Source organism: Anolis sagrei, chromosome 2 (assembly GCF_037176765.1).
Source record: "Anolis sagrei isolate rAnoSag1 chromosome 2, rAnoSag1.mat, whole genome shotgun sequence".
In the NCBI taxonomy this organism is placed as follows: Eukaryota; Metazoa; Chordata; class Lepidosauria; order Squamata; family Dactyloidae; genus Anolis; species Anolis sagrei.
In genome coordinates, this window is record NC_090022.1 from 32,166,629 (window position 1) to 32,187,207 (window position 20,579).

General features: G+C 38.5%; 1 protein-coding gene across 4 annotated transcripts in view; it reads left to right on the forward strand.

The window, feature by feature from the left end:
• Nucleotides 1–20,579, forward strand: part of PTPRG (protein tyrosine phosphatase receptor type G) — a 713,496-nt gene that overhangs the window by 676,554 nt on the left and 16,363 nt on the right. For all 4 annotated transcript variants that reach the window (XM_060766453.2, XM_060766454.2, XM_060766455.2 and 1 more), the window contains 6 exons: nucleotides 646–737; nucleotides 16,133–16,229; nucleotides 17,013–17,095; nucleotides 17,335–17,469; nucleotides 17,956–18,090; nucleotides 18,807–18,970. In XM_060766453.2, coding sequence (XP_060622436.2) covers nucleotides 646–737; nucleotides 16,133–16,229; nucleotides 17,013–17,095; nucleotides 17,335–17,469; nucleotides 17,956–18,090; nucleotides 18,807–18,970 — 706 coding nt within the window. The remainder of the gene's footprint in view (nucleotides 1–645; nucleotides 738–16,132; nucleotides 16,230–17,012; nucleotides 17,096–17,334; nucleotides 17,470–17,955; nucleotides 18,091–18,806; nucleotides 18,971–20,579) is intronic.

Genomic DNA, 20,579 nt, shown 5'->3' on the forward strand with positions numbered 1-20,579 from the left:
AAAGCTGTTAGCCTCAAACAGGAGTGACTCCCCAGGTTTTGTTGGATGGCATTCTCATCAGCATTCACTAGTGGTGATATCAACTTAGAATTGCAGTCCACCTATGAATGGAAGTCCATTGTCTAAAGTAATTGCTAGACCACTTTAAGTACCCACTTAGTTATGTGTTATCTGAATGCATGTTATCTTTGGTTAATGTAAACAAAACTAATTCAACTCAAATTGTGGACTGGTGTCTGACTGCAAGCCATTGACTGCTGGTCTACCAACGTTTTCCAGGAAAAGAGTAGTTGTAGCCAGTGGGGACAAAGATGGTACCACTTCCTGGCACATTAGAAAAATAATATTTGTCTGTCATATAGTCCGAGGATCAATTTTATGTCAGGATTAGAAAACTGAAATTAGACAGAGATGGTATTACAAACCTCACAAGGAATATGCCTGGCTTATGTAATTATGATGTTGTTTGTTTGCGTTTTCAGTTTTATTCTGCTGTAATTTGTTGTCTGGGCTTAGCCTCATGTAAGCCACCCCGAGTCCCCAGGGGGGAGATGGTGGCAGGGTATAAATAAAGTTTATTTATTATTATTATTTGTTGATGGAAAATAGAAACCACAGAGCTGAATGTCTTTTTTTATTTTGCAGATGACATGGAAGCCGTTCCTGTCAAACAGTTTGTTAAGCATATTGGTGAACTGTATGCCAACAACCAGCATGGATTCTCAGAAGACTTTGAGGTATGTGGAGCTTTTGATTTTTCAGGATTTTCTCAGGAGCCCTTAGCATAAACATGTTCTCCATAGGGTTTAGATTCTGTTTTGAAAGCAGTCTTAGATGAGGAAGGAGAAACTGCATGTGCATGATTCTGTCATTACTTGGGCCTGATACAAGAAAGAGGAAAGACACTTACCACACCTCCACTTGCCTGTTCGGGGGTGGGGGGGGGGGACTTATAGAGATAAGTGAGGCTGCTTTTCAGGTAAGTGGGCATAAAACATTGCATAAAAGCAACTTTATTCACCTCTAGATCTGCTGAGAAAAAAGTGGAAAGGACAGAGGAAGGCTGCCTTAAGGCTGCTGTGAACAGTTGGTGTGTGATAATGTTTTGAGGGCTGTGTTTAGAGATTGGGGTTCCTTGGAATTATCAACCTTGTAATGGGAAACTAAGGAGGAAAGAAAGTAGCAATATAGGCAAACTATTTCCTCGTTACCTGTTTTTAAAGATTTTTTTTCAAATCTTGGTGCATTGTAGCCTGGGGTTAGAACAAATAAAATACATGTCAATCCAAAAAGTTGTGTTGATTTAAACTGTGTTGAAAATGGTTATTGGGAAGGCTTACTACTCTAGAATCATAGTTGGAAGAGACCACAGGGGTCACCCAGTCCCACCCTCAGCCATGCTTTTGGAAGTGCAAAAAGTTGAAATATATAGATCTCTGAGAAATACATTAATGTAGAGCCCCCAGTGGCACTGACCTTCAAACAGGTCAGTGGTTTGAATCCGGCAAAAGTAGGTTGAGCTCCCTCTGTCAGCTCCAGCTCCCCATGAGAGAAGCCTCCCACAAGGATGGTAAAACATTAAACATCCGAGCGTCGTCCCCTGGGCAACGTTCTTGTAGACAGCCAATTCTTTCACGCCAGAAGTGACTTGCAGTTTCTCAAATCGCTTCTGACATGAGGAAAGAAAACTTGAACAGTGCAGATAAAGCCAAAGCAAATGAATTGACATAATCAGATTCCTGTAGTGCCAGATAAGTACAAAACAGGGGAAACTGTTTGGAATTAGAGACCAAAAGAGGAGGAACCATGAGATCGAAGGGCTTTTACAACTTCAGCGCAGAAGCACTTGCAGTTTTGCAGCTGGTTGTACAACTGACTCATGTGTGCGTTTACAGCCTCCTGTGGCTTCTATAAACACTATTTCATGCTTAATAATTGTGTCAGACTTGGGCTCTAATCCACAGAAAGCATGATTGCAAAAGCCAATATTAACTGCTCTCCCCCCTCCCCCCCCCCCCCCCCCCCCCATGCCTTTATTTCAGCCAGTTCACAATTGGGCTTTGAAAATACTGTCAGGAAGGCGGGATCTTCAAGCCTTCTGGGCTGAAAATAGCATGCAGCTGTAGTGCCATCTCCACCAGGGCGAGAGAGGAGAGAAATGTGGTTTGGGGGCCTGACATGCTGTAATAACCCAAGTATTAAAAATGCCACAACTGAGTCATAAAAGACAGCTGTATTTACAAACACGATATCGACAGAAAATTGCTGGTTGGGTCCTGCATGGCCCCTTGGCTCAGTATATGACAAAGATAAGGCTGCAAACATTGTCCTTAACATGGCTCTTTTGTGCAAATTCTTCCTTCCTTTTGGTTAGAGGCTTTATGATATAACTGCACCGTTTTTATATTTTTAAAAATCCATGCCAAATTAAAAAAAACAGGGAATAAACATCCCTGGTGTGCCAGTCATAAGCATTTTGTATTCATGAGGACAGCGGCTGTGCGAGGTGTTAAAAGTGATTTAGTTAAATTGACTGTTGGCTGGATGACTGAACAGGGATATTGAGGCATTTAACAATGTTGATGGTATTCAGGACAAACATTTATCCTCGGGAGAGTTGAATTTGATGGGGATGATCAAATGCAATGCCGTCTCCTCAATTATTTATGAATTGAGACCCCAGTCCTATTCATCACAGCTGGTTCTGACACCATTTAATTATTCAAAATAATCAGCTACACATCTGTAAACTTGCACTGACTTAAAGAAGGCTTTGCTTCATCAGTCTGCCAAATCACTGCATTAACCAAAAGCCAGGCAGCTTCTGTCTGTATCATGCAGCAGGGAAATGTATTACTAAAATAGCTCTTCAAAATGTCTATCTCCCATGCTGCCTGCTAGTTACTCAGTAAATACTGTTTTGCCTATTCATTTGATTTCTGAAGTAGTGCATCTCAATTAAAAAGGAATATAATCATTTTCCAACCGTGATCTCAAAACTTAATCTTTTTTTCCCCTTGGAGAATGTGAAATAATCCTGTAGGTTGAAAATGGGTGAACCTCTTCTCCCGTTGAGTCTAATTCAGTTTTAGAGAAGTTCTCAAGGGCTGCCTTCCAGTAATTTGGAGGATATAAAGAATGTGGATTTTTCCTCAGAGATAGAGCTCAAGGTTAGCTGGTCTTGGGCTTCTGGATAAGTCCTGGTCTCTTTGTTTTTTGGGCTTCCATGCCATCTTTTCTATTCATAGAGTTAACCTGAGTAAGTAGTTCAGGAGCAGAGTATGATCCAAGCAAGGTTAAGGACATTGTTTTCCAAACCTGCAACTTTCTTGAACCAGGGAACCATTCATTATGACAGCCCCTCAGTCTGTTGGTTTACTGGTACCCATTGACTCCTCTTGACCCTGTCAGTACCATGGTCAAGAGGAATCAATGGGTACTAGTAACCCAAGAGCAACAATTGAGTCCTCCATATGTTACAAGGTTTCCAGTTAACCACCAGTTCAAAAGCTTTGAAAGGAAATTGGATAATTTTATGGAGGGATCGACTATGATTGTTATTCTTAGCTCTAGTAAATCCATTGAGTTAATAAAATTAATAAGTTCCCATTGAGTAAATGGGTCTTTTAAAGTAGGGCAAATAATTGGATGTAGCCAGTGTCTGTTAGACATGACAGCTATGTACGCCTTCAGCATCAAAATGCTTGCATTTATGTACCAGCCAGAGGAGAATAATAGTGGAAGAAGGCTATTGCATTCATATGTGGTAGGCTTCTTTAGTTTTATACAATGTGTCTTTTATGTTTTGACCAGTCCTACTAGTTGTTGCAAAAAATGGGACCCAGCAGTGGATAGGGAAACCTAAAACGGCTCTTTCAGAAGTTTTGTCTTTGATTTACAAGAACTGGATAAATATTTTGATAATGATGCCATTCTGAATTACTGTTCTCTATGTGTGAACTCTCTCAGAAGCTTTGCCCACTTAGCAAAAGTCATAATAAGCTCAAAGTGTTTTCCCAACTTAGTGTCTAAATTTGTATGAATTCTTCTGTTATATAAAATCTGCCCCTATCAGCAGGGGCACTGCCTTCATATGAGTATGATGAGATCTCCAAGACATTCATTTATGCTTGGAGTGCTATTGCATCAGGACTTGGGGCTGAAGTGTATATGTTGCCTTTCAGAAATAACCTTCTATGTAACAGCTTCCAGATATAGACATGAAAAGTCTCCGTTGGTGCAAGTACAAAGGTTGAGTGTTAAAACACAGTCTTAAAAGAGATAAAGAAGGAAAGCAGAGGGAATCACATGGTCTGAATTGGCCCTGCTTCTTGTGGAACCAGTTGCCTAAAGATTCCTTCTTCTTACCTCAACCCATGATCTACAGGAGATCTGCCTTCCCTCTAAACATTTCCCACAATCCCCTTCCAGCATGTCTAGTAGTAATGGATTATTAGAATTGTAGCCTAAATCATCTGGATGACTATCCTAATCTACCAACTAAAGTTCCCTTGAAAATTTGCCAGCTTGATAGTGATAGAGCATTATCTTTATTTGAATTGTGGTTCTCTTGCTCTCTATCAAAAAAGTCTGCATTCATTTGTTTCATATGCTTCTCAGTGCCAGTATTTTCTTCCTGCATTTTGGCAACCTTCTAGAAGGTCTGAATGTACTTGCCATTGGGGAATTTATGTGTGAGAAGAAACTTTGCCCCTCCTAATGCAAAAGTCTTTCCTTCCTTCTCCTCTGGGAAATCTTAATCTGGCTCATACTAGAATGTTAGGAGGAGGAGATTGTCTTACTTCTGTCCTTCATATTTCATGAAAGAGGATAAAGCAAGGAATCCCCAAAGAGCTGATTCTGAATGTTTACACTATAATATGTGTTGGATTTTGGAACACTGTCAATTGCTTTGCCTTGAATACATTAGTGGATTGGTCAACTCTGCTGCTATGATGATTAACAGTAGTGAATATAATCTTCCTAACGTTGTGCTCTGCCTGTGGAGACACAGGCGCTGAGATTGAGTCCCAACTTGAAGTCTGAAGTGAAAGCCAACTGTGCTTATTCTTTCTTTTATAAACTGAAAACTCCTTTGTTTTCCAATATCCTTTCCTCCCCGCCCCCAGCCACTGCTGTTAAATCCTCCAAAATCTGAGAAAAATATCATCCATCCATGACATCTAGTGAATTAATGTCTAAACTTGCTTACTTCACTTATAAGTGGCATTATTAGTCCTATGTAATCATTTAGACTGCATTCTCAGGTTGCCAGAGCAAATAAGTGATAAGGCTCCTGTCCTTTTAATGGTTGTGTAGAAGAAGGAATTTCAACTGTGTAGGAGGAAAAAATTCATTACAACCATTAAAGGAAAATATGCATAAACTCTGCCCCCCAAAATCCTTGAACACCTGGCTCTTACTTACATCCTTGTATGTCGAACACAAAACTGGAAAATAATTGTAAGTATGTGCTGTTGAATATACAAAATGATCTCTGGCACAATTATTTTTAGTAGCAGCAAATGTTGTGGAGAATGTTTAAGTGGAGCACTAACAAATCTTAATATAATCTTCCAGACCTTTCATCCTTATAGGAAGTTTGGGGAAGAGAGGTGGGTTAAAAAGGAGTTGCCACCTGGTCCACAGTCACCTCCTAAACTTCCTGACTACATAGGGATTTCAACCAGGTTGTCTCCTAGTCCAACTTAGGTGCATCATCGATCCAACTCCACTCACTTCCTATCTCACTATAGACAGAGCAATCACTGCTCTGGAATATGTGGTTGACTCTATATGTAAATGCATCAAATACAGTATTTGATGTGTTCTTTTCTTCTTGAACCCTGTACTCTTCTGTTCATCCATTCTACCCCAAATCACTTATTTTTCCTGTGCTCCTGTATCAAGGTTTATTTTGAATGGAATCTTTCAGGCACATATTCCCCTGTAGCAAGGGTGAGAAACATATGGCCCTTAACTCTGCCTGGCCTTTTTCTGTCAGAGGCAATGGGAATAACAAATGATCCCCCTTCCCATCCCAGCCAACTGAGCTATTTTGCAATATGAGACAGAAAATCTCAAATAATGACCAATTTTTGCAGATGAAGTTATAAATACAATAGTTTTATGTAAAGAAGCAAGATTTCTCCTAACAAAGGCGCCTCACTTACTGCCAGTTTGTCCTTCTTGGCGCTACTTCTACATTTACTTGCAGTTTTACCTTTACAACTTTTTAATTTCTGCAAAAATAGGTGGATGAAGAAAGCTAAATGATATCAACTTGACCAGTCATCATTCAGTCTCTTCAGTGTCTATTGGCTCTGGAAGTTATGACACCTGCTATGGGCCTGCTTTCTTTTCTAAAGTAATGGCATTCCAAACTTCTTTTATATAAATTGCAAAGGAACATCCCTACTTCCAGTTGTCATCTCCCTGCCACCCCAGTAGCACCAAAGAGATGTCAATGACCAAGGAACCTGTATGAACTGAAAGTACTTAACAACACAAGTTCCACTGCATGTTTTTGTTCTGATGTATCCCAGAACTGGGGGGATACATCAGAACAAAATGCTCCTGCTGGTGCAAAGGATTGTGACCACAAAGTCTGGAAGAACAGAAACATCATGCATCCTTGAAGCCTGCTGGGATTTTCTCAGTCACCCACACTTTTTCAATAAGCGGGTGGAGTTGTTGTGTCAGCTCAAGTCCACCCTCTTTAAAGATTTCAGCAGGGATCCCATCAGGTCCAGTGGCTTTGTTATTTTTTAGTTGACCAATGGCTTTGCTGACTTCCTCCAAACTAGGCAGTGCTGCAAGCTCATCCCTGGTTTGTTTTTGCAAGATTTGCAAAAGAACCTCTGGCCACATTGGAGCTGCAGTTAAGGAGGTCATGGTAGTGTTCTTTCCAACATAGTGCAATTGATTTTTTTATCCTTCAGAAGTTTGGATCCATCTATTGATTTGTTGGGCCATAGATGACCTTTGTGGCATTAAAGAATCCTGTGCATCATAGACATATGCAAAGTATTGGATTTCTTGTGCCTTTATTATCCTCCAGATGTTCTTAAGTTCTCTAGTCCTTCTTTGGGCCTCAGCTTTTGCATTTGTACATTATTACTGCTTCCTTAGTCTATGTTTGTGTGAATTAGTCAGTTTCTGTAGACTGACAGAGACACAAATTATTTAATTGCTCTCAGGGTATAACTTTCAACTTGTCTATGCAATCAGCTGTTCCTGGAAAATTTCAAGCTCATTATGTCATGTTATTAGACATGTAACAATTGGATTTTACACAAAAAATTAGCAAAAGAATATTTGAAGTTTATAAAACTTAATCAGCAACTTGTTTCAGAGGGACATTGAAAATGAATGAGTCATTAAACCTGTGTGTATTAAACCCCAATCAGGGTTAGCACAGGCAATATAATTAAAAGCCAAATTAGCTATAATGACACAGCATTGTTTTAACTATGACTAAAGGCCAATTAAAACCAAAGGCACTGGATTCCAGAGTTACAATATGTTTCAATGGACAAAATCAATTGCGGCAACTTCTCTTGAAACAATATTTATGTTCACAGAAGTTGAACACCAAGAAAAATTAATCATTATCATAGTCACTCTAAAAAATGAGAATAAAAGCAAATAAGGAAAAAATTATTCTAGATTTGATATCACAACACGTCTTTCTAACCATAAAGCGTTTCCTTCAAAATCCGAAACACTGGCACTAATGGCTTATACCCCATTGATCCTGCATTAAGACTATTAGACTCACAGCTTGATAGTAAGAGTTCTTTATTTTCTAAGAATACGAAGGATTATTATAGTCCTTCTGCATGTTTCTTCCTGTTGTTAGTGGCACACAGGCAAAATAAATGCAAACAGTAGATTTAAACTAAGAAGGAACTCAAATAAAATTGTGGCAGAAGACAACTTTTGTATTAATTTTAAAATTATAATATAGGTAGTATTTGCATCACGTTCAAAATTCAGACATGAAGTCCACTCAATATACCATAATAAAAGTACTAGTCTTTAAAGTGCCCCCCAAAATTATTTGTATTTTTTGATGCAACAGATCATCCATCAATGCTGGATAGGATTTGTGATGTTTTTATTGTGAGGAGGATGCAGAATAAATATTAGCTCTGTTCAACATAAGCATGGGTGGGGGGTTGTTAGCTCTGCTCTCTCCACCCCATATCTTCCTACTTTGAGGATAGTCAACAGGGGACTTCTACAGTTTTCAGGTGAATGCCTATAGAACAACCCCACACAACCTGTGACCCTTCAGGTGTTTTGGGCTTCAGCTCCCAGAAATCCTGAGTACTGGACCAGCTGGCTAGGGCTTCTGGGAATTGGAGTCCCAAACACCTGGAGATCCACATGTTGTGAAGACCTGCTATTGATAGTTCTCTGTGGTCAATAATCCAATGAAAAAGACATGGGTAAGGTGTTAGATAACACATATAATCACATATATAAGTTTTCAGGAAAGAACCATTAAGTCAAGAAACAATGACTAGAAAGATTCTTATTTTCTACGAATTGTATGGGTTCCAAGCTGGCCATACCATCTGCAAATTAAACTGCAGTTCAAAACTTGGAGGAATAATCTTTCCTTGAAACCCTAGTTTATCCTATCATCACATTTGTTGTGGGTTTTTTTCCAGCCATTCTTAACAAAAACTTTAGCAACCCTAAAATATTTTTTTTCTAAATGAAAAATAAGCTTTTTCAAGAACAGCTAGAATAATATTCTCTTCAGCAAATAATAAAACCTTGTCTGATTGATGCAGTCTTCAATATCAGTTGAAAAGGATTATAATAAACAATAGATCTTATTTCCTTGGTAGAAAGCACAACTGTCCATCTGATTTTAGATGACGTGGATACCAGGAGACCAGACTCTACAAACAGGAAATATATTGTAATAGTATTTGCTATGTACTTTATTCGACCCTTTTAAAAAGATACACATACATGTGTTTTTATAATCATTTTATAAGGGTAAGCCCTTTTACAGTACAACATTTTTTCCAGCGCATTTAACTAAGAAAAGCTATGTTCTGGATCTAAAATTGAGTGACTGTCTCAAAATTATACAGTACATTTCTGGTTTGAGTATAGCTTTGAATTTGGCTTCATTCCACTACTTTAGCTCTTTATGTACAGCAAGAAGGCAGATGAACACATCTGTGATATACATTTTGGATTAAGCCCTTTTACATTACAACACTTAACATTTCTTCTGGCATATTTAACTAACAAAAGCTACTATGTTCTGGATTTTAAATTATGTTCATAATCTTTACAGAAACGGTCAATTGTGATCAGTTTCTCTTTTTTGCAAAACACATCATTTCATCTTCCCTCTGTATTAGTTATGTTCAGGCCAACTGAAACTTCCAATACAGTGGAGAAAACCATAAACTCTAAGCATTAGTAAGGTTAATTAAATTTACTGACCTTAGAAACCAGCTCTATTAGGAAAAGTCCTTCAAGGAGCACTGGCAACTGATCAATTTTCTGTGCATTATTTAGAATTATAGCAGGATAATCCCATGGCAAATACTGAATTATGTTAGCTTTTTTTGGAGCAAGTATAAAATTGCACTAGCTTTGTTGAAATTATTTCTATTGTACAGTGTACAATAAAATTGGATCTGTAAATTTTATAGTAGAAACGCACTGGATCAACGAAAATTAAATTGTACTCAAGACATTTACTTTACTTTTGTTTTATTTTACTGCATAAAATGCCAAAAACATTGATGATGCAAGGTAAAAAAATAATAATCATAATAAATTACAGAAAGACAATTTACAGCCATTTTAAAAATAAATTGTGACACGAGAATTAATGATCACCAAGTAAAAACTGCCTTGTGGTAATGAATTCCATAGTTAACACTACATCGGTATGAAAAAGTACTTCCATTTATTGTACTGAATTTGCCACTCTTTGGCTTCAACTACTTGCTTGCTCACTTTTTTTATGAATTGAAAAGGCTCCCAGCATTGTAACCATTTCCAGAGTTATAGAATCATACAGTTGAATTGCGCTTCATGGACCATCAAGTCCAACTCCCTATTTCATGAAGGATCTCCAGCTAAAGCATTCCCAGTCCAGCCTTTTTTGAAGATATCCAGAGAAGGAGAATCCACCACCTCTTTAGACAATTGGTTCCTTGCCAAACTTCTCTTATAGTCATGAAGGTCCTTCTGATGTTCAAACTCTGCTCTCCTGTAACTTAAAACCATCAGACCTGGTGTTACCCTCTGAGGCAGCAGAGAACAGACCTTGCCACACCACTCTGTGACAGCCTTTGAGATATTTGAAGAATGCAGTCATGTCAACACAGTCTTCCTATTACCAAGCTGAAGTTTGCCAGCTCTTTCAACCTTCCATTTTGTTTTCTGCAACTCTTATCATCCTCACTGCCCTTCTCTATACCTGCTCCAGCTTGACTATATCGTCTTCAGTACGAGGTGCCCAAACTGCATATAGACAAGGCCTGACCAGCACAGAATAATGTGAATTCTACTTTCCTACACTTGAAAACAAGCTCATCTTGGTTCCCCCCCCCCCAAAAAAAAACAACAACTCTGCATTGGTTTATAGATATTTGAAGCTTAGTGCTTTCTCATATATCGGTTTTCCCTCCTCTTCCTCTCTACTTCTCTAAAATTCACAAACTTGTGTTTATAGATTATGTTTGGTCTGATGTTTAAACTATCATTGGCAAACTGCCAATAGGATTATTTAAAGCCCTCTTTAGTTTTTGTAGAAACATTGCTCCAGCCTTCATGTGTAGCCCCCATAAATCTGTCCCTCTACCAGACTCTGTGCGCACATGTCAAGCAGTTGCTCAGTCTCCTATATCTATGAATTAGGACCTTTTCAGTTTCATTCAAAAGTTTAATTGGACTAATTAATTTTTTTGATATTTTGAGAAAAACCCAAAGTGAAATATAAGAAGGTTGCAAAAAGGATTGAAAAAGGAGCCTCTGGGGTGAGAAGAGGAGGAGGCACCAAATCTCAGGGCTAAGTAATAGATCATAAGATAAATGTTGGTATCATAACAGACCCAATTATAATGTCTGTTAGTAAATCTCCACATGCCCAGGTCTACAAAAAACAGCTTTTATCACAATGTTAAGCGTATACCCCGAAAACAGAAATACTTAGCCCAGATGGCAAAGCCTAGTTCAGAGAACTAGTAAGACCCTAGTTTATACCTTATTTCCTCAACAAGCATTTACAATAGATCTACTGAATGAGAGGTGGGCAACTGTGGGCCACAAGAATCACTAACAAGTAGCTAAAAAAAAAAACCTAGAAGTAGCCTTTTGTTTTTTTTTTTGTTTTTTTTTAAATGTATTTTTTTCAGTGTCAAAAGATGACTTACCACTTCTTGATTCTTCTAAAAGACCCAATTTATTTTTTGCCAGCAATGAATCATCCAAAGAGTCTGATGAGATAAAGGACAGCGAATAGAGCCTTGAGAGAAAAAAATCAAGATGTGGCTACATATTGGTTATTCAGATATATCACAATGGAAGACAAAGGGAAAGCTATTACATTGGAGATCTAGTTTGGGATAGTGGCTTGACCATTGAACAACAACTCTGGAGAATAGGGCTTGAATCCTGCCTTGGCTATGGAAACCCACTGACCTTGATCTTGAATAAGTCACATACTCTCAGCCTCAGGGGAAGACCAGGCAAAACTCCTATGAAGAAATATGGCCAAGAAAACCTTGCAATAGATTCATTTTTGGGTCACCATAAGCTGGAAATGCCTTGAAGACATACAGTAATATACTGGAATATGTATCATCTGTTTTTATTTGGTCTCTAAATTGGAACAAGTCTACATGCATTTTGACATTAGTTCAACATTTTGGAGTACAGATGGATTACAAATATAAATGTGGAGAAAAGCAAAGTGAGAAAAAACATGAAAAGAAACTCTAGAATGCAGCAGAGAATAAAGAATGGTGGTGGCCAGAACTTCTCTGCTTCTGCTACCATACCACTGAGTCCTTCAGCACACCCAATCAGTTCAAAAAGAAGAAGAAATTAAAGGAAAGGTAGGTGCAATGGGAGTGTGATATAGTGGTTTAAGTATTGGACAACAACTGAAGATCCCAACAACTGAGGATCATCAAGTTTGCAGACGACACCAAATTGGGAGGGATAGCCAATACTCCAGAAGACAGGAGCAGGATTCAAAACGATCTTGACAGATTAGAGAGATGGGCCAAAACTAACAAAATGAAGTTCAACAGGGACAAATGCAAGATACTCCACTTTGGCAGGAAAAACGAAATGCAAAGATACAGAATGGGGGACGCCTGGCTCGAGAGCAGTACGTGTGAAAAAGATCTTGGAGTCCTCGTGGACAACAAGTTAAACATGAGCCAACAATGTGATGTGGCGGCAAAAAAAGCCAACGGGAATTTGGCCTGCATCAATAGGAGCATAGTGTCTAGATCTAGGAAAGTAATGCTACCCTTCTATTCTGTTTTGGTTAGACCACATCGGGAATATTGTGTCCAGTTCTGGGCACCACAATTCAAGAGAGATATTGACAAGCTGGAATGTGTCCAGAAGAGAGCGACTAAAATGATAAAAGGTCTGGAGAACAAGCCCCTGAGGAGGGCTTAAGGAGCTGGGCATGTTTAGCCTGAAGAAGAGAAGGCTGAGAGGAGATATGATAGCCATGTATAAATATGTGAGAGGAAGCCACAGGGAGGAGGGAGCAAGCTTGTTTTCTGCTTCCCTGGAGACTAGGATGCGGAACAATGGCTTCAAACTACAAGAGAGGAGATTCCATCTGAACATGAGGAAGAACTTCCTGACTGTGAGAGCCGTTCAGCAGTGGAACTCTCTGCCCCGGAGTGTGGTGGAGGCTCCTTCTTTGGAAGCTTTTAAACAGAGGCTGGATGGCCATCTGTCAGGGGTGATTTGAATGCAATATTCCTGCTTCTTGGCAGGAGGTTGGACTGGATGGCCCATGAGGTCTCTTCCAACTCTTTGATTCTATGATTCTATGGTGATCTTGGGCAAGTCACAGCTTCAGAGGAAGGCAAAACCAAAGCCCCCTATTGAATAAATTTGGCCAAGAAAACTCTGTGATAGCTTTACTTCAGAATCATTGTAAGTCAGAAATAACTGGAAGACACACAGTAACAACCACAAACCCTTTAACACGATTTCGGAGGTCAAATCCCAAGTGTGAAATAAAATAGAAATGACTTATTCAAAATTATCACATTTGGTTTGAGTGGTAAATTGATGGCAGCCATTTCAACTCATCCCTAGTGAAGTCACTCTGGCAGGTCCTCTGCAGAGCATGACAGGCTAACACACTGGCCAACATAATTGACCCCCAAGAGACTGTAATTTCTAAAAAATTTAATCAATGGGGAAGCAGCTGAGGTTTTAGAAGTGGAAGAGTAGGCATCAAGGAACTGGAAACCTATATCACTTGTTTGGCTTATACTAGAAATGAGATATATCTGTTTCATGTATGCAAAGAAGTGGGCTGTAGCTTATGATGCCTTATTCTGAAATAGATTAGTTAGTCTGGAATGTTCCACCAGATAGTGAGCTGAATGTTTATGTGTAAAAGAGAAGCTTCAGGAGGAGAAAGCAAGGGCTTTGAGTTTCTTTCACTATTTATCTCTGAGGTTTCTTTGTTAAACTGAAAAGAAATCTTTTGCACAAACTTACTTTCTCAGTGTGCTCAATGTCCACAAAAATTGGAACTTTTGTTTTTGTGCTGGAGGATTTTTGCTTCTTTTTATCCACTGGATGTCAAACAGTGATCGCTGTGCCTCCACCGCCATTTTGGACACAAGAGGGAAGCAGCTAGCGTGTGCAAATGCAGCCCCCCCCCCAAACCCAAGCACGTGTGTGCCCCCTCCCCTCACACACAGAAGTCCCCCACATGCACAAGAGAAGGAAGACAAGGGGGGAGGAAAGAGGAAGGAAGACACACACGCAGCAAGAGTAGCAGCTCAGCGCCACTGTGCAACCTACACTGCACACTTTTGGATCTACTCCATTAAAAATTAGTGTGATTTTTGGGGGGCTGGAATGGATTCATACCATTTCAATTCATTTGAATGGGCTGGTTTGATTTGACATGAGCAAACTGAGTTACGAGCTTGGTCACAGAATGAATTAAACTCATATGTCAAGGTATTTCTGTATATCCATGGAACTGAATGGCAGCTAACTTTAATCTAAATAACAACTGTGAAAAACTCACAATAGACTTGAAGTTATTTCAACCAATTGAGCAAAAGGGTTAGCACTCCTACTCCCTTGTCTTCGCTGTTTGTTTTTCCAAATAGCTTGCTTCCCCTGGAAAAGAACTGTCACTGCTTTGGGGAAATAAATGCCCTTATTTACTAGGATTTGTGATACTTTGCATTTTCAATACATATATAAATGTTTTGAAAAGGGAATCTAGCAGGGGACCCTGCAAATAGCTGTGCAGGTCCTTAATGACATTTCTGCATAATCCTGAACTCCTGGTTACAGCTGCTGTTTTCCCCCCTAATGTTTCCTTTGATAACTCCCTCTACCTCTTAACTCCTGATCTTTTATTTGCAGCAGCTGTGCTGTACTAATGACTTGCCTTATTAAGAAGATTCTGTCTTAGCTTGTGATGCCCAAAGTGTCAAGCAATTTGATATCAGTGTAACTCTGAGGTGGACTAGGAACAGTGGGTACCCTGCAGAAATGGGAGCCTAGCTGATGAAGTGTAACTGGACAGCAAGACATACAAGCAAGAACTAAGTATAAGATAGAGCTATTGTTCAATTATTTTAATACTTTATTGAAAATATTTTAAATAAATGGCAGAGTTTAAAGTTTCTAAATACAGTGAGCCCTTGGTATCCACTGGGGTTTGTATTCAGGACCCCATCCCTTTACATTGATACCAAAATCTGTGGGGGATCAAGTGCCATTATATACAGTGGCATAGTAAAATGGTGTCCTTTGCATAAAATGGCCAAACAAAGTTTGCTTTTGAGATTTTATTTAAAGCTGTGGGTAATTGGATTCTTGATGGTTGAATCCATGGATATGGAGGACCAACAGTAACTGGAATGCAGGAAGGTACACTTTTTGTGTTAGTTCACTTAACAATATTTGATTTTAGAATATTGATGAGAAAGTGACATTAAACAGGGAACACTTGCAAATGACCAATTTGCACTGAGATGACATCCAATATTGAGGGAATCACTGTTTTCTTGAAAAAGAGGATAAAAGTATTTCTTTAAAAAGACTCTTGAACATCTTATTTCATGAGGTTGATGTGCTGAATTGGAACATACTACAAACTTTGTGGTATTGTATTTACTATAGTAGAAAATATATACCATAACAGTCTTTCGTTTGATTACTTTTTCTCATTTCAGAAGGGTAGTTCAAGGAATCTCAATGAGATACTTTTTATATATGACTTTACTCTGAACTATATATTTTGTCCCTTGTTGACACTGGGACTCTTTTCGTAAGCTAGGAATTCAGTTTGTTTTAAATTCTTTGTACTTTGAGCTTTTTTTTTTAAAGAAAAACTATATTAACTGTATTATATCCTCTACCTGTCCACTTGACATTTCCTCAGGACCACTATATATTTTTTTCTCAAGTGCCTTTTGCCCTGAAGCACAAAACTGGCCCAGTTTTTTTAAAAAACTGACAAATTGCTGGTTTGAATAGTTTTTTAATAGCTTGTGAATGTGTCAAAATTGCAAAAGGGCCATAGGCAAAGATTAGCAAAATGCCTCTGACCACACTATAGTCCTTCCACGTTGCTGTTCAGAGAAAGATGGACAATTCTAAATGCTTCGTGAGGGATTTTGCACCAGATTGAATTTTAATCACCAAGAATTTGATCAGATACTGAGGAACCAGGCAGCATCCTTAATAGAGCAACAAGATGTTTAAACTGCACTCTGCTGGAAGAATACTCATGGGAGAAGAAAAATCAATTACACCCCAGCATTTCTATGTGTTCTGAATGAGCTGTTTGCAAAATGAGACAAACAAAATGTTTTGCGCTCATCTGCCTTTTCCAATTTAATTGTTTTCTTAAAAGGAAGTGCAGCGTTGTACATCCGACATGAACATCACCGCTGAACATTCCAATCACCCCGACAACAAGCACAAAAACAGATATATCAACATTTTAGCATGTGAGTAGTAATAAAGGCCTTGAATAAACCTGTTAACAACATCAGCAAAAAAAGTATGCCTCTTGCATTAAGGCTGGTGTTCCCAGTGTGGGGGTACCTCAAACAACATAAATTAGTTTTCATCAAAGGGACAGAATGACCCTCTCAGGCTTGCTTTCTGGGGCAGATGATGTTGATAGTCTGGAATTTGATGCTTGTGGATTTATTAGAAAGCACACCTGCCTAAAGATTTTGTATTCAAATATTTAAGATTAAATTCCTGTTTTACCCTAGCATGCTATCTCTGAAGAAATGATTTTAAGAGACGACTGTCATAAATCAATGGGAGTGATGCAATTTTGCCTCAAAGGTCTTGTATACTGGAACCCTCCCCAGCTCCCCAAACTGGATCCCCCAGAGATTTGATATTTGAAGAGCCAGTGTATGAGAAGAAATTGTATTTTCCCCATGACATTAACAAATGCCTTCTGCCATCATTCACTGGATTTCACTGCAAGTGCTAATTTTGTGATCCTTGGGATTCTGTGGCCTCCCACATTTGCTAATGGGTCTGTCACATTTTAATGTCTTTCAAAAAAAAATCAATATTTCTTGATCACTTGCTGAGTCTCACAGTCACTATTTCCTGGCCAGGAAGTGATGTGATTGGTGCAGATTCTCTGGACTCTTTCTTGTTCTGGAGTAGATCAAAGGAAAGGTTTATTAATTTCATAGAAAGAAAATTCCAGAAATGTGACTTTCTAATATGTACCTTGTATTTTTCTTATTTTATATTTCCTGCAGATGATCACAGTAGAGTGAAGCTAAGACCTTTACCAGGAAAAGACTCGAAGCACAGTGACTACATTAATGCCAATTATGTCGACGTAGGTTCTGGTTTTGTATTTCTGCTTTCTTGTCTCCTTTGAGAAATAGCTGTCCTGTGGAAGGAACAGAAGCTATTATATTAGTGCTTGTAGAGAGAATTTTTTGTTTGTTTACTAACTCTTCAAACTCCTCAAACATTCAGCACGAAGGGCATCTATCTCAGCAATGTGTATACATTATTAATATAACTGCCATACAGATACTTTCATCTTGCTTTGCATTGTGGTTTTCTTTGAAGGGTTACAACAAAGCAAAAGCCTACATTGCCACCCAGGGACCTTTGAAGTCAACATTTGAAGATTTCTGGAGAATGATTTGGGAGCAAAACACTGGAATTATCGTCATGATTACAAACCTTGTGGAAAAAGGAAGAGTAAGAGCAATAAAGTTTTTCAGTCATTTTTTCACATTTCACCATGAATACATTTTTTCAGATCTGTGAAGGCATAGACTTTATTTCTTTTAACTATAATGTAAACGATTACATACACCGCAAAATAATAGGAAATTGCACTCTTGTTACTGTCAGAACCATTCATTCCTTCTCACTTCAGTAGTAGTCACAAGTCCTATTTAGGCATTTTCTTGGGTTCTTCATGCAAGAAGGGAAGTGGATTCACTAGCTACATATCCCTTCCATAGCATTTTGGAGAAGACTGTCATTAAAGGAAAGCCCATATATACATGGTAGCTTCCTCAATAAAGGAGAGAAATTGAGTTACAAGAATGTAGAGAAGAAGAAGGGCTAAAGTTCATTTACTTATCTGAAAGAACCACCCAGATGTCTAATGCTTATTAATCTATCTGTTGCCTTCATCAGAATCCAATTCTAATTCCATACTACCTCTTCTTTCTTTAGAGAAAATGTGACCAATACTGGCCAACAGAAAACAGTGAAGAATATGGCAACATCATTGTCACACTGAAGAGCACAAAAGTACATGCTTGCTATACAGTCCGACGTTTCACAGTCAGGAATACAAAAATGAAAAAGGTAAGGAATATCATTACAGTGTGAGTTGTGTTTAAAAAGCATATCTAGGATGTGTAAATTAAGTAATTAGTTAATGAAATATCAAGTTTGGACTTACTTAGTAAATAACACGGGCATATTAAGTACTTGAAATATGAACCTTCGTAAAACTTTACAAAGTTCTGAAAACAAGGAACTTTAACAAATAGGGCGAAATGCTCAGAGTGAGGAATCCTCCTATTCAAGCAAATGAAGAAACTAGAATACTAATATTGAGGAAAAGGGGGGGGGGTATAAATAAAGTGATGTATTGACTGTCCAGCTCTATTTAACAGTCTCTAACTTTTGCACATTTCCTCTATAACATGAGCTCTGAAACTTGATCATAGTGAATTGCCATCAATCAGAATACAATTCAGACAAACAGGTCAAACAAAGTGTCAAGGATTAGAACTGTGTGTTTTTAAGTGAGTTTTGTTGGGAGCTAAATAAATGTTGCATAAAAAAAACTTTTCAATAAGCTTTTGCTACCAACTTTCTTCTCTCATTTAGTCTTGAAGGTGCTAAAAGATTCCTTTGCTTATTGATATTCCAGACTAACACATTTATGTCTTTGAAGTGAGAAGGATGCTAGGTATTGGGTAAAGCTTGTCACTTGCACACAAGTATGACATGATCCAGTGCCCAACTAATGTTTTTCTTCTCTCTTCTTAAATCTTTGCCATGTATTCTGAAAGGGGAACCCTAAAGGACGTCAGAATGAAAGGACAGTCATTCAGTACCACTACACACAGTGGCCTGATATGGGTGTGCCTGAGTATGCACTGCCAGTGCTGACATTTGTGAGAAGATCTTCCGCAGCCAGAACTGCTGATATGGGCCCTGTGGTCGTTCACTGCAGGTATACTTGCATGAGGGCAGTCCCATTTTGTGGGCAACATAGGATTAATAACGCACACATGCCATATCTTAGAGTAGTGTAGTTATTATTTTAGAAGTGAACTAAGTGTTTCACAATTTATTTCATACCTTCTGGTAACTGGGGGAGGGAGACATATGACAGAAAACTGAGTCTGATAGATTGCAACTTTCCAAGAGTGTTCAGTAAAATCCATGGCTAAACCCAGGTTTCATCTCAAGTCTCTCAAGCCACTATATCACAAAGTAAAGTCCATCTTATTGTTGGATGAAATTTTCCTACAAAACATCTGAAAGAAAGGCCAGTCACTATGTATCAATAACTGGAGATTCTGTAATGCACTGCAAAATGACTGAATTTTCATAGAACAGTAGAGTTATGGTGAGCAATGCACCCTGAATACTTCCATGTTGTCACTGTCATTGTATGTTCAGTTTTCCTCCCCCTCTGAATAATTCCCCATCATAGCAACTGTTGCCTCCCCCTTTTCACTCACTTAAACCTTGACTGCAGTTGGTGTCATATCTTCATAACTCTTCTCCCTCCAAGTCCAAAGAATTGTAACTACAGAATTTCACGTTCTAATGTTTCACTGTCATAAACATGTGTGACTGAAGCAGTTGGCACCCCTTTTCTCAGTAACACAAGAGCCCCAGTAGTTTGCATAAATCTGTTTTCCAGCAGCAGAATCAGTAAAAGAATTCACCAAGTGGACATATTTTAATTTCTCAGCTTTTGTACTTTTGACATGCTGTATTGTTTCTATTTTTGTAATCTGGTCTGCATATACTCTTGCTGGGGAGATCTTTCAACACAAATAAATACTTCTGTGTTCAGGCAAAATCAATTACTATAAATGAATATCTTCATACATTGGAGTACTTCTATCCTGGTTAAAAGGATTTTTTGAGGTAGCTTGTCCTACACATAATTCCTGAATTCCTAGACGTTAGCATTCTTGTATAGTCATGTTTATTGCAAACCAAAAAATGAACACCACCAATGGAGCCCATGCTAATCTACCTTTTAGCATTAACCTTGGAGAGGCTGTTTCTCTCCTTGAATATGAATGCTTCATTAGAACAGATCATTGATACATTTGATATATCAAAAAGAAAAACTCCATACAATACACAAGAACCGCACCATATATTTTGAGTACAATGCAAATACTTCAAAACTTTGGCATGTAGCCATAAGTCTAGAATTTTGTTTCCCATTTAACTAAAAGCCATTCCTCAAATGCAAATCTTTCAGTCAGCCTGCTTAACATTCCAGGAGTCAAGATAAAACTGAAAGCTTCCCATCACAGGGTACAGAAAATCGAAAAAGGTCTTGCAGGAAGCAAATTTTCTTCCTCCATCAACAAATTTTCCTCTGGAAATGCTATGCAGAGGGTCAAAGACTCATCCAGAATAGTGTGGCACACTGAGGGTGAAGAGTGGATCAACAGATACACATATATACTCTGTGTGTGTGTGTGTGTGTGTGTGTGTGTGTGTGTGTGTGTGTGTGTGTATACCACATATACCCGGTTGAAGCTGCTTATATATTATAGCTTATATTATTATGTAGGATATCCAACTCTCAG